At 38.1% G+C, this 14,110-nt stretch overlaps 1 protein-coding gene across 3 annotated transcripts in view; it reads left to right on the forward strand.

The window, feature by feature from the left end:
* MYO6 (myosin VI) overlaps positions 1-14,110 on the forward strand; it is a 159,579-nt gene that overhangs the window by 86,490 nt on the left and 58,979 nt on the right. For all 3 annotated transcript variants that reach the window (XM_018052881.1, XM_018052882.1, XM_018052884.1), the window contains exons 11-15: positions 278-458; positions 5,598-5,742; positions 6,854-7,011; positions 8,385-8,476; positions 10,331-10,403. In XM_018052881.1, coding sequence (XP_017908370.1) covers positions 278-458; positions 5,598-5,742; positions 6,854-7,011; positions 8,385-8,476; positions 10,331-10,403 — 649 coding nt within the window. The remainder of the gene's footprint in view (positions 1-277; positions 459-5,597; positions 5,743-6,853; positions 7,012-8,384; positions 8,477-10,330; positions 10,404-14,110) is intronic.

Consider the following 14,110-nt stretch of genomic DNA (forward strand, 5'->3'; position numbering starts at 1 on the left):
AACTGTAATTAAATTGGAAAACATCTCATTCCATTTTTGATTGAAATTTTCATGGAGATAGGTATAGATTCACACATCATTGAGAGAAATAATATATAGATCCTGTGTACACTTCGCCCAGTCATTCAGTTTTTGAATGTGTTGAAACACTGAAGTTTTCTGATTGACACATTTTATTTTTGCATGTTACATAGTGCATTAGTAGACCTTGTGTAGTTGTGTTGGTGATACTTCAGCAATGTAGACCACAGTTAATTGATGTCTTCTTGTTTTGTAGCATCTTAAGGCAGGTTCCTTGAAAGATCCTTTGTTGGATGACCATGGTGATTTTATTAGAATGTGCACAGCCATGAAAAAGATTGGCTTGGATGATGAAGAAAAGCTTGATCTGTTCCGGGTAGTAGCTGGTGTCCTGCACCTTGGGAATATTGATTTTGAGGAAGCTGGCAGCACTTCAGGTTGTTTTGTGTGTGTGTGTGTGTGTGTGTGTGTGTGTGATCTTTTTGTTTTGTTTTAAAAAGAAGTAAAATTCGAAGCTCTGTCATTTAATTGCATATGTATTTTGACTGTGTGTGCTGGTTTGTTAAGCCCCTACTTTTCCAGACTATATTGTGTCACATGATGAAACTTGCAACTGAAGGATGCTGCGTTTTTGGTTATTGGGAGCTTTGTTTTTGAATAAATCAGTGATACTGATGAGGAATTCATTTTATGAAGGATAAGTAACTGACTACTAGGGTCATATTTGGTTAAATTTTTGGGCTGATGATAATCTTTTCCAATAAGTGAACAGAATAATCCTCTGCTACCTTTTAACGTATTTTGATATTTTTCTGGTTCACTGATCTAAACTTGGATTAGTTAGTTAGGATCATTGAGTACATAAAAGCCCATATACATTATTATCGGAAATGAAAACAAGTTAAGCTTGATGCACATTGAAAAAGCATTTAAATGCCTTCATGATACAACTTTTCAACCATATTGTTTCAGTCTCTGTGTAAATACCAAGGCTTCCCTGGTGGCTCAGATGGTAAAGAAATCTGCTTGCAATGCAGAAGACCCAGATTCAACCCCTGGGTTGGGCAGATCCCCTGAAGAAAGGAATGGCTACTCACTCCAGTATTCTTGCCTGGAGAAGTCCATGGACAGAGGAGCCTGGCGGGCTACAGACCATGGGGTTGCAAGCAGTCGGACATGACTGAGCAGCTAACTCTTTGTATGATCTTAAGTTTGATCCATGAATGCAGGGGTTGGCTCATGGTCAAATCTGACTAGCTGCCTGTTTTTGTTTTGTAAATAAAGGTTTATTAGAACACATAAAGACATTTATTTATGTCTTATCCATGTGAGCTTTCATGCTGCTGTGGCAGAGCTGGGTAGTTGTGACAAAGACTGCGTAGCTGGCAAAGCCTAAAACCTCATACTTTAGAGGAAAAGATTGTTGATTCCTGCATACATACATTGTTTTAAAAAAAATCAAAAGCACCATGTAACACAGTGATCAGTAACGTGGGCTTTAGTGTCAGATCCCAGAAGCTTTGTAAACCTTGACTTTTTCACTCATAAAATAATGAAGAGATAACCCACGAGGGAAGTGTTTTTAAAGTACAGTTACCTTAGCAGTAGTTTGCATATAAGGAGGGGGCACAAGAGGAAGGAAGAACGTAAAAAAATGAATGTGTCTGCTACGTGTAAGACCCTTCATATATTGTGTTTCATTATAAACATCGTAGGCATAATCTGAACTTAGTAAAGATAATGAGATAGAGGATATTATCTCTGTTTTACAGAAGTAGGACTTTTGACAAGTTTAAGTAGTATGGTCACTAGTGAAGTTGTAGGTATGAGAGCCGGTTCTCCTCGCATGCGACTGACTCCAGCGTGTGTGATAACTGCCCCTCATTGCCCTCTGTCATTGAACTTTCTGAGCAGGTGATAGTCGACAGTCTTAATGGCTTTCAGACTGAGTGTCTGTGAGTCTGTGACCTCAGCATCAGATGACAGTGTGGTGTGTAAGAGTATGTTGTCTAGGTCCAGTCTGTGCACCATGTGTTACCTGCCTGTGTGACCTGGGGCAGGGGCTTAACCTCTCGGGTCTCGGCTTCCTCACCTGTAAAGTGGGAATAATAAATACCAGGTCCAACCTCCTGTCATAAAGAGGAATAAATGAGTTGAATATTTGTAGAATGATGTAAATACTTATGCCTGCCATGTAGTAACTGCTGTTTTTAATGCATGAGTAAAATAAAAATACTGATTAATCCCAGTTTAAAATGAAACAAGCAAAAAGAAAAATCAGGCAATATCAGGCATATACTTCGTATGCATTAAAATTTATACTAGTTTTTTTTTGAGGGATTTGAAAAGGTAATGAATGTTAGAGTACATTTTCATTTGCTCTGTGGCATCATTATACCAAGGGAGCATGTAGGAATTCCAAGTATTTATAATATCCAAAAATGTTTAATTAATGCACACTTTGTTTGTTTGAAGTGATAGGTGGCATGTTCACACGCCTTGTGTTATTACCTTGGGGTAGGACATACAGGTACACACAGATAATCATGAATGTGGATCTAGTTAGTTGAAAAGCATTAAAAATAATAATAATATAAAAATAAAAAATGACTGAGAAAAAAAAAAGAAAAGCATTTAATTGTCAAAAGGCACTTAGTAGATATTTACATTGTCTTTTAGATTTCTTCTCAAACTTCCTTCTGTCGACAGGAAAATGAGCAGAAAGCAGAGCAGATTGGAATGAGGCAATAAAAGGATTAATAAACTAAGTCATTTTTATTTTAATAGCTAAGATTTTATTAATCTTCATCATTCCTATAATCCTTCCTATAGATTCAGATGATTTCTTTCTAATTAGAATTTATTTTTTCCTGTCCCAGAGAGCTCAATTTTGGCATGACTTTGCAATTTGAAAAAGCTCTGGATATTTTGTAATTATTTAATCAGAAAATTTATTCTTTAGTAAATATGTAGACAGCTCCCACTGCTATTTAGAAGTTTTTACTTGATGGAAATGCAAAAAATACCTATTGGGACTTCCTATGTTTTTTAAATTCCACATAACGAAATATACATTATTATAAGGACAAGTGTAAAAAATTGTTCAAGGAAGTTCATTTTTAGAAGGCGTGACATGAAAACCTTACATTATTTTATAGTGTTTGTGGGGTTTTTTGCCTTTTTGAAACGTTAAATGTTTTAAAAAGTTTAATTTACTAGCATAAATATTTTATACTAGTATTATATAATTCCTGAATGTATATAAGAAACTTTGCAAAATAGTTAAAAAAAAAAAGAAGCATTGAGATGAATTGATCAGTTATTAGTGGTAAATTTTTTGAGTTATATAATTTTAGATCATGTGTATGTGTGTACAAACTAGAAATTAGTAGTAATTTTATTTTCCTGGAATTAAAGGTTTAATATATCTTCTAAGTATTCCTCTTCCCTTATTGTTTTGTTCCGCTTTATTGAAACATAATTTGTATTGAGTTTCACAGTAATCACTCGAATCAGTTTTAGAACATTGTCATCACTCCAGAAGGAACTCCATACCCTTCATTAGTTACTCCCCAGCCCTCCCGAATGAATACCTAGCCTTTAGGCAGCCCCTGTTCTACATTGTCTCTGTCAACTGGGTGTTTCATATAAATGAAATCAAACAATGTGGGCTCTTTGTGACTAGTTTCTTTCACTTAGCATAGTGTTCTCAAGGTTCATGTATGTTTAAACGTCTGTCAGTACATCATTTATTTTTTTTGCTGACTAATATTTCAATGCATGGATATATACCGCATTTTGTTTATCCATTTGTCATTTAAGGAACTTTTAGGTTGCTTCGACCTTTGGCTATTATGAATATTGCTACTGTAAGCATTCATGTGCAGACTTGTGTGTGCATGTATATTTTCATTTCTCTGTCTGTATGCCTAGGAGTGGAATTGCAGAGTCATACGGTAATTCTATATTTAACCTTTTGAGGAATTGATTTTCAAAGTAACTGAACCATTTTACATTCTCACCACTCTAGTGCATGCAAAGTGCTGCCTCATTGTGGTTTTTATTTGCATTTTCCTGATGGATCAAGTTGCCGAGCATTTTTTCATGATTTTATTGGCTATTTGTGTATCTTTTTTTTGAGAAATGATTGCTTATATTCTTTACTCATTTATTTGATTGCCTTTTTAAAATTCACTTGTAAGAGTTTTTAAGTATATTCTGAATATAAGTTCCTTATCAGATATATAATTTGCAAATATTTTCTCTCGTTCTGTGATTTGTCTTTTAAATTTTTGATAGTGTTCCTTGAAACGTAAAAGGTTTTCACTTTGATGAAACCCAATTGGCGTATTGCTTTCTTTTGTTACTTATGGTGCCATATCTAGGAAACCAACCTAGTCCAAGATCATATGGATTTATGTCTGAATTCTTCTAAGAGAATGGTGTTAACTCTTACCCTACAGTCTTTGAGTTTGAGTTAATTTCTTTGTATGGTGTGAAGTAGGAGTCCAGCTACATTCTTTTGCCTGTGGACGTCCAGTTGTCCAGTGCCATTTGTTTGAAATGCAGTTCTTTCCTCAATGAATTGCCTTGACAACCCCTTATTCATATGAGATCTCATAGTCTATTTCCCCTGAGACCAGTCTGTTAAATGGTTTATCTATTTGTTGTGATATAATTCTCATATGATTACATGCATTCTTTGTAATTTTGAAATTAGTTTTAAATGAATCATTTATACAGTCCTAAAAAGTTAATTACTTTATTATTATTAATAAGATAGTAATTATATGTGCTTATTATGCACCAGACTCTCTTCCAGGCAATTCACGTATCCACCCTTACTAGTCTTCATAACAGCCTTATTAGGTTGATAGAGTTACTATCCTTATTATATGGGTAAGGAAACGGAGCCTAATAAGTAACTCATTCAAGGTCACCCAGCTAGTAAATTCTAGAGCCATAACAGCCTGGAGTCTAAAGCACTATTGTATGCTGTCTTGCTATAAGAAGCATTTTGAAACAGCCTCCATAATAGGAACCTGTAGATATGATGTTCAGAAAAAGTAGCGGTGGCCGCCTCCCCCTCCCCCTTTGTTCCCGGGTGTCACGAGCACATGCGTGTGTGCACGCTCACACCTGCCCCTAGATAAACATCCACACCCATGCTGACCTCACGGCGTTTACCACTGAAATTACTCCTTAATGTTTTCTGCAGTCATACGAGTTTTGGTGATAAGGCATTCTGTTACTCCAGAGATTTAATATATTAACAAGGTTTGTAATCTATCATTAGTATATTTCCCTTGCAGGGTCATGAAAAATGAAACCCTGATAGGTTAAAATTTTGTCAGGCTGAGAGGATTGTGTCATGGGCTGCCCTGAATGAGTTGCCCAGTGACCTTGGCAATATGAGTGTCTGACAAGGGTGGGGAACAAGGGAGCTGAAATTAAAAGTCACAAGTAAGCCTTGTCTAGTTCATAGCTTTATGTCAGTGAAGTGTACTTCTAAGAAATGCATCTTGAAAATCTCGTGTAATGTGTATTAATTGGAAATTAAAATATGTTTTCAATAGGTGGTTGTAATCTGAAGAATAAATCTACTCAGTCGTTGGAATATTGTGCTGAATTACTGGGTCTGGATCAAGATGATCTCCGTGTAAGTTTAACTACAAGAGTCATGCTGACAACAGCAGGGGGCACCAAAGGAACAGTGATAAAGTAAGTTCCCTGCTCACTGCTCCCTCCAAGCCCTGCCTTGTGGGGAAAAGCCAGATCCTGTCTCTGTTCCTTACTGAGCAAGGCAAAGGAATGTTTCAAAACATTTCAGTAAATTTAAAAAGTAAGGGTAAAAAGAGCCCTTTTCACTACACAGAAAGTTCTGGAACTTACTTTGGGAAATATTAGCAAGGTATGTTTAGCCTGGTTCTCTGCTAAGCTGATTCCCCACTGTTGTTATGATGAAGAAAATCTCAGTGAGGAGAGTATATAGTAGCGCCTGCAGTACTGTGGTCCTTCAGAGACGTTTCTGGAGCCCACAGGAAGGCTGGTAAAAGCCCCGGGTGTGGTCCTCAGCTCCATTTCCCCTGTGTTCTAAAGCAGTTCTGTGTTTTATGGATGGAGTGTCCACGTAAGAGTCCCTTTAGGAAAGGGTTCTTCTGCAAGAAATGCAAGTTGGGAAATCACTGTTTAGAAGAGACCTGAATGACTTTTGAGATTTCTTTCGAAGTTTGATCCTTTTTTCTGGTGTTCGCAAGGTGCCTCATGCTCTGTGACAGCATTTAGCACAGCGTCTGGAAATTCTTTTGCGTGGCACTCTCTTCATCGGACCGTGTGTCTGTATCTGCAGCGTCTGATGCTGTTATACTGTAGAGTTACCAGTACTTAGTTGAAAGTGTAGAATTGGACAGTTTGGATTTTAAGATAAACTTTTTTTTCTTTTTTCCTTAAGCAGTGTTAACAAATTACTGAAGTTTAAAGTTGTCTGGAATTAAACACAGTTTCTTTTGCATTTAAGAAAGTCACATGGAAGATTATTCCTCTGAATAAATTTTTTTGTGTATTCAGCATGTACCGTGAGGTATAAAATTAAGGTTAAAAAGATTTTTTGAGCCTAATATTCTTTTACTCAATAATAGGTCTCTAATTATAGATAATTCTCCTGTAGTATTTTACTTGGTCCTATTTATTTGTTTCTATTCACAACTGACGTTTTGTAGCTATTTATTTTGTCCTTTGCATTGACTGTGTGTGCTCAGCTCTTGGGAACCTGGTGTTATTTCCATAACATATTACTAGGAAGAATTTCTGTTGACTCGGTCTTCTTTTACAGGGTACCCCTGAAAGTGGAACAGGCAAACAATGCCCGGGATGCCTTGGCAAAGACTGTCTATAGCCATCTTTTTGATCACGTGGTAAACAGAGTAAACCAGTGTTTTCCTTTTGAAACATCATCCTATTTTATTGGAGTCCTGGATATTGCTGGGTTTGGTAAATATAGTTTTGTTTGTGAGTTTGTATCTGTTTGATACTTTACACCCAGTTTTTCCACACATGATTAAAATTTTAAAAACCTTTTTTCCCTGTAGTAACTTTTGCTTAATGTATTTCCAGTTATATGTCCATACTATCATTTCATTTCATAATATGATTCAAATAAGAAGCTAATGTTTCAGAAAAAAAGGAAAGACTTGTGGATTTTGGTCACAGTAATGCTTAAATTAGAACATGTTGATTGAAACTACTGTGGATAGACATGTCTCAGTGCTCTTAAAGGAGTACAGCAGAATAAAGTCTTCAGTGTTGCTGATAAAGAGAATTGACTCATTAAGACCATTGACTCCAGTGTAGAGCTGGGTACAGGTTGACCTAGCACACAGGCCAAACTCATAACTATGTATAAAAATTCATTCTTACTGATAGTTGTCAACAGAGAGCTAGTTCCAATTAATTTCTACCGAATGAGTAAGCTATTAAGATAAATATTTGAGAAGAACTGTGGCCGTGTATGACCAGAAATGAAATGAGTCACTGATGTCTGAATGCTTTGTTCAGAATGACCATGTTGTAAAAATCTCAAAGTTAAGTCTGACCAGTTTTTTATTGAGCTTTATAGGTGCGGGCGTTCCTTCTGTCTGTGCACAAGTGGTGTCCTTTGTAATTTGTTTGCAGTTGCCATGAGAAGATATGAGTGTTTACATTTTGGGGAAGGGCAGAGTTTTGTTTTTGACGTGATATATATGTTGAAATTTACAATAAAGCATTACCTTTTGTTCAGAGCCAGAGAAACACTCATTACTGACCTGAGAATTTCATAGTCTTCAGACATTTGTTTCCTGGTCTGCACCAGTTTTGCACAGCACATAAATACACAAAGTCATAACATTTTAAAGCTGCAGGGATCTTAGAAATAATGCAATACAATGCCTTAAGTTTAGAAATGCATTAGTATCTATTATATTTTTTCTAACTATAATCTCACAGATTATACAGAAAAATATGAAGTGCTTACATTTTAAGTCATTTTCTTCAATTTAGATTGCTTTAACTTCTGTGCCTTAAAAATATGTTACAAGTGACTTTTATTTTATTTTATAAAATAAAAGATATTTTATATCTTTTACTATATGATATTTATTTAACAAACAACTTTCTGTCAAGCCGAGGTGTTTCTAATACTTAATTTTAGTGCCTATCAAAATTTAAGTCTTGAAATAAGAGCATTTGAGGAGTATGAAACAGTTGTACATACATTTTAACCTACTGTTAAATTAAGCATTGATACAATAAAATTTTATCCTAAGTTAAATTTATTAATGTGAAGTTGATCTGATGATGACTCTTGATTCTGGTTTTATTTTCAGAGTACTTTGAACATAACAGTTTTGAACAATTTTGTATCAACTATTGCAATGAGAAACTTCAACAATTTTTTAATGAAAGGATTCTGAAGGAGGTAAATGGCGTCCAATTTAGATTTAAGAACGGCCCTCTATTTCAAAATTTCAGGGTACAGAGATAGACTGCAGTTACCTGGATGGATGGGGTGTGATGTAAGGTGGCCCAGGGACTCAGAGAGGCCCTGCGTGGGCTATGGGGGCACATCCTAAGTGTCGATGGTACAGCTGAGCTTAGGGACCAAGCTAAGTAAAAACTGTAAAAATAGGCGCCTCCTCAGAAGTGAGGGTATCTTGCCTTTTACTAGTGGCTTTTACTAGACTTGAAATTCTTCTTGTTTCATTTCCTGATTCGGCTGTTTCCTCCTCCACTGCCAATCAACATCTCCTCTCATCCTGTCCTGGTCACCCCTCTTCCCCTGGGTCTCTGCTCCTGCCCAGTCGTTACCTGCTCACCCTCTCTGCATATGGCAGCGGAGCCCGCAGGTTGGGAGAGTCCGTGGGCACTGGCCTGGCCTGCCTCCCTAGCCCCGCCAGGTTACAGCGTGCACTGCCGGTGGCCCGTCGGTGCGGTGTTTCTGGCCGGACACCGTCTCTGGTCGAGTAAGGCACTTCCCGCTGCTGCTCACAGTAGATGACTGTGGGCCTGTCCCACTCCTACAGTCTCAGGTCTTAAGGGAGCTCCTTTGTAACCCTTCACAGTGCACAGTAAGTATAGGTCACTTTGGATCAGTAGATTTGTGGTTAGTCTCACCACTTTTTACCTTGTATTTTGAATTTTCTGCCGTTTCCTACTAATACTCTTCCCTTTCCTTCGTTTGAGCTGTTTGAGGTGTTTTCCTGAGTGAAGCAAGCAGAGGTAAAGGGAACTCAGAATTACCCCATTAATCTCGTCCAGCCCTTTGTTTACAGACGAAGAAGCCACAGCAGTTCAGTGACTTCTGCAGGTCTGCACCCGCCTTCCTGGCTGCTGGTTCCCTTCATATTAGCACTGCTGTTTCCTGAGCTCCCCTCTGTATCTGGACTTGAAATGTGAAATCCTTTCTTTCCTGCTCCGATTCTATTCATCTTTTCCTCCTTTCTATGTTTTTGTCCTTTTGGGTTTCCCAGCACATTCCAGCTTTTATACCGCTCCTCATATATTATAGTTAAGCCAGTTCTGGCATAAACAAACAGGTGAAAACAAGTCCTTGGCAGTTAAGATAGTTTCTCTGAAAATGTTCCTTTCGGCTGCCTTAGTCCTTCCATTACTGTGTGAAGTTTGACATGTATGCTTCTCACTTAACCTGCCTTAATTCTTCCCTTCTTACCAGTCCAGCAAGCTTTATCTAGAAACTTCATGAAGAGGAGACAGTCTTGATTTATATTTATACCAGTTCTTTAAAATAAAAGTGAATTTCAAATTCAGATTGAGTCCAAGTGGACACCGCCTCCTAGAATGACAGAACCTTTGGCTAGTATGTCTCTTAGGAGGAAATATTTAAACATTCAGGGGGAAAAATAAGAAATACACATAACCCTGAATTCATTGCATTGCTCACTCATCTGAGATAAAATTCCTGCCCGCCTGCCCCGGTCTTGTCTTGGGTTTGAGTGATTGTTAACAGATCCCTGTGTCTGTGCCTGGCTGCCCAGCGTATTTCAGGGAGAGCGTGCTTATCTGTGAGGGAATGCTTCCACATATGTAAATCGTATGTTATGTTGGCCATTGAAGTTGTGACTTCACCTTGCCTTAGGGGCAAGGATTTTTCTTCCCTAATGTTTTGTAAGACTTCTCAGTCACCGAATCAGTTGGTGTGAACCTTTGTACACTGACTGATCAATAAATGTTATGATTATATCTGGCACCAAACAGTGAGTCTTTCCTCTCACATGGCATCTCCACATCTGTGATTATGACTGTTTTCTTCTAGGAACAAGAGCTCTATCAAAAGGAAGGTTTAGGTGTGAATGAAGTGCATTATGTGGACAATCAGGACTGCATAGGTGCGTATCGTTTTTGCTCTGTCTGGGGGAACGAAGGGAAGACACAGTGAATGTTTTCGCTAGTCATTCTTCTGTGCTCTGTGGTCGACACTCCTGGTTATGGGACTTGGAACTGTGGTGTTCAAGAGAGCTTTTACCTCTCTAGCACTGCTAGGGAGTTGTTTTTTCACATGAAGGCACCAAATTCAGCTCTACTGAAAGTATTCTGAAAATTTCTTCTGTTTACTGTGATGGGCATTTTCTTTCTTAAACAGTTAACACGTGGCTAAGTTAAGGAGGAAACAAAACTGTTTAAGCAGTGAAGGGATTCCTTACTTGGCGTGAGGAAGCCCGTGGTATAGCAGGGTCCCCACGGGGTCTGCAGGGGCTTGGCTCTGTGTCTGCCGTTCTTCATCTCTGTTCTCTGTGCGTCGGCTCTACCCTCCAACTGGTTGCAAGTAGGCCTCACAGGTTCAGTGGGTCCCATCAGATAATGCCACGCACAGGAGAACAGTCTCTTTCCTGGTCTGTTGTTGGTAGAGGGACCTTTTCCCGTTGTCACCCAACTGGTGCTCAGGCTGTCTTTTCCTTCCAGCCGATCTCTAAAATCACCTGTTGGGTAAACCTTGCTGTGAAAGTGGAATTTGGCAATTGAGCCAGTAACTCTTGCTAGATTTGGACAAGATAGAACAACAGTGGTAACAACAACACAGTCACCATGATAATACTTTACATTTATGTAACTTCCCAAAGGACTTTGATATCCTGCCTGGTCCACTTAGCATATCCCTCCACATACCTTGTCCCTTCTTAGATCTTTGTGCCTCTGATGGTGCCGTTGGATATCTTGGCTGGAGCTCCTCCCCTTCCGTTTACCTTTCTGCCCACTTGCACGTCCTGCATCTGTCAGAATACTCTCGTTTACAGCTCAGCTAGTGTGCCCCCCGTCACCCCCACTAACTGCCCAAGATGCATCTTTCTCTGCCCAGTGCCGTTGGAGTCTTGATTGCTCTTCCTGTGTCCTGTAGCTTTTATTTATAATTAATTAATTAATTTTTAAATTGAAGGATAACTGCTTTACAGAATTTTGTTGTTTTCTGTCAATCCTCAACATGAATCAGCCATAGGTATACATATATCCCCTCCCTTCTGAGCCTCCCTCCCATCTCCCTCCCCATCCCACCCCTCTAGGTTGATACAGAGCCCCTGTTTGAGTTTCCTGAGCCATACAGCAAATTCCCCATGGCTATCTATTTTACATATGGTAATGTAGGTTTCCAGGTTACTCTTTCCATACATCTCACCCTCTCCTACCCTCTCCCCATGTCCGTAAGTCTATTCTCTCTCTGTTTCTCCGTTGCTGCCCTGTAAATGAATTCTTCAGCCATTTTTCTAGATTCTGTACATATACATTAGAATATTATATTTATCTTTCTCTTTCTGACTTACTTCACTCTGTATAATAGGTTCTAGGTTCATCCACTTCATTAGAACTGACTCAAAGGCATTCCTTTTTATGGCTGAGTAATATTCCATTGTGTATATGTACAACAACTTCTTTGTCCATTCATCTATCGAGGGACATCTAGGTTGCTTCCATGTTCTAGCTATTGTAAATAGTGCTGCAGTGAACAATGGGATACATGTGTCTTTTTAAATTTTGGTTTCCCCAGGGTATATGCCTAGAAGTGGGATTGCAAAGTCATGTGGTGGTTTTATTCCTAGTTTTTCAAGGAATCTCCATACCATCTTCCATAGTGGCTGTATCAATTTACATTCCCACCAACAGTCCGAGAGTGTTCCCTTTTCTCCACACCCTCTCCAGCATTTATTGTTTGTAGACTTTTTGATGATGGCCATTCTGACTGGTGTGAGGTGATAATCTCATTGTGGTTTTGATTTGCATTTCTCTAATAGTGAGCGATGTTGACCATCTTCTCATGTATTTATTAGTCATCTGTATGTCTTCCTTGGAGAAATGTGTGTTTAGGTCTTTTCCCACTCTTTGGTTGGGTTGTTCGTTTTTTTTTGATATTGAGTTGTATGAGCTACTTGTGTATTTTGGAAATTAATCCTTTGTCAGTTGTTTAATTTGCTGTTATTTTCTCTCGTTCTGACAGTTGTCTTTTCACCTTGCTTATAGTTCCTTTGCTGTGCAGAAGCTTTTAAGTTTAATCAGGTCCCACTTGTTTACTTTTGTTTTTATTTCTGTTACTCTAAGAGGTGGGTCATAGAGGATCTTGCTTTCATTTATGCCATCGAGTGTTCTGCCTATGTTTTCCTCTAAGAGTTTTATAATTTCTGGTCTTACATTCAGGTCTTTAATCCATTTTGAGTTTATCTTTGTGTATGGTGTTAGGAAGTGTTCTGATTTCATTCTTTTGCATGTAGCTGTCCAGTTTTCCCAGCACCATTTATCGAAGAGGCAGTCTCTGCCCCATTGTATATTCGTGCCTCCTTTGTCAAAAATAAGGTACCCATAGGTGCATGGGTTTATTTCTGGACTTTCTATCTTGTTCCATTGGTCTTATTTCTGTTTCTGTGCCAGTACCACACTGTCTTGATGACTGTAGCTTTGTAGTATAATCTGAAGTCAGGAAGGTTGATTCCTTCAGCTGCGTTCTTCTTTCTCAAGACTGCTTTGGCTGTTTGGGATCTTTTGTGTTTCCATATGAATTGTGAAATTTTTTGTTCTAGTTCTGTGAAATATGCCATTGGTAATTGGATAGGGATCACATTGAATCTGTAGATTGCATTTGGTAGTGTAGTCATTTTCACAGTATTGATTCCCTACCTAGAATAGCTCTCCATCTGTTTATGTCATCTTTGATTTCTTTCATTAGTGTCTTATAATTTTCTGTGTACAGTTCTGTTGTCTCCCTGGGTAAGTTTATTCCTAGATATTTAATTCTTTTTGTTGCAGTGATGAATGGCATTGATTGCTTAATTGTTCTTTCTGATTTTTCATTGTTAGTATATAGAAATGCAAGTGATTTCTGTGTATTGATTTTGTATCCTGCAACTTTGCTAAATTCACTGATTAGCTCTAGTAATTTTCTGATACTATCTTTAGAGTTTTCTATGTACAATGTCGTGTAATCTGCAAAGAGTGAGAGCTTTACTTCTTTTCCAGTTGGATTCCTTTTATTTATTTTTCTTCTCTGATTGCTATAGCTAGGACTTCCAGGACTATGTTCAATAATAGTGGTGAAAGTGGACACCCTGTCTTCTTCCTGATCTTAGGGGGAATGCTTTCTGTTTTTCACCATTGAAAATAATGTTTGCTGTAGGTTTGTCATATATGGCCGTTGCTATGTTGAGATAGGTTCTTTCTGTGCTGATTATTTGAAGAGCTTTAGTCATAAATGGGTGCTGAATTTTGTCAAAAGCTTTTTCTGCATCTATTGAGATTAACATATGGTTTTTATGTTTCAGTTTGTTACTGTGGTGCATCACATTGATTTATTTGCGTATATTGACGAATCCTTGCATCCCTGGAATAAACCCACTTTGATCATGGTGTATGAGCTTTTCGATGTGTTGCTGAATTCTGTTTGCTAAAATTTTGTTGAAGACTTTTGCATCTATGTTCATTAGTGATATTGGTCTGTAGTTTTCTTTTTTTGTGTTGTCTTTGTCTGGTTTTGGTGTCAGGGTGATGGTGGCCTTGCAGAATGAGTTTGAACATGTTCCTTCCTCTGCATTGTTTGAAAGAGTTTTATAAGGAT

Source organism: Capra hircus, chromosome 9 (genome assembly GCF_001704415.2).
Source record: "Capra hircus breed San Clemente chromosome 9, ASM170441v1, whole genome shotgun sequence".
Classification (NCBI taxonomy): domain Eukaryota; kingdom Metazoa; phylum Chordata; class Mammalia; order Artiodactyla; family Bovidae; genus Capra; species Capra hircus.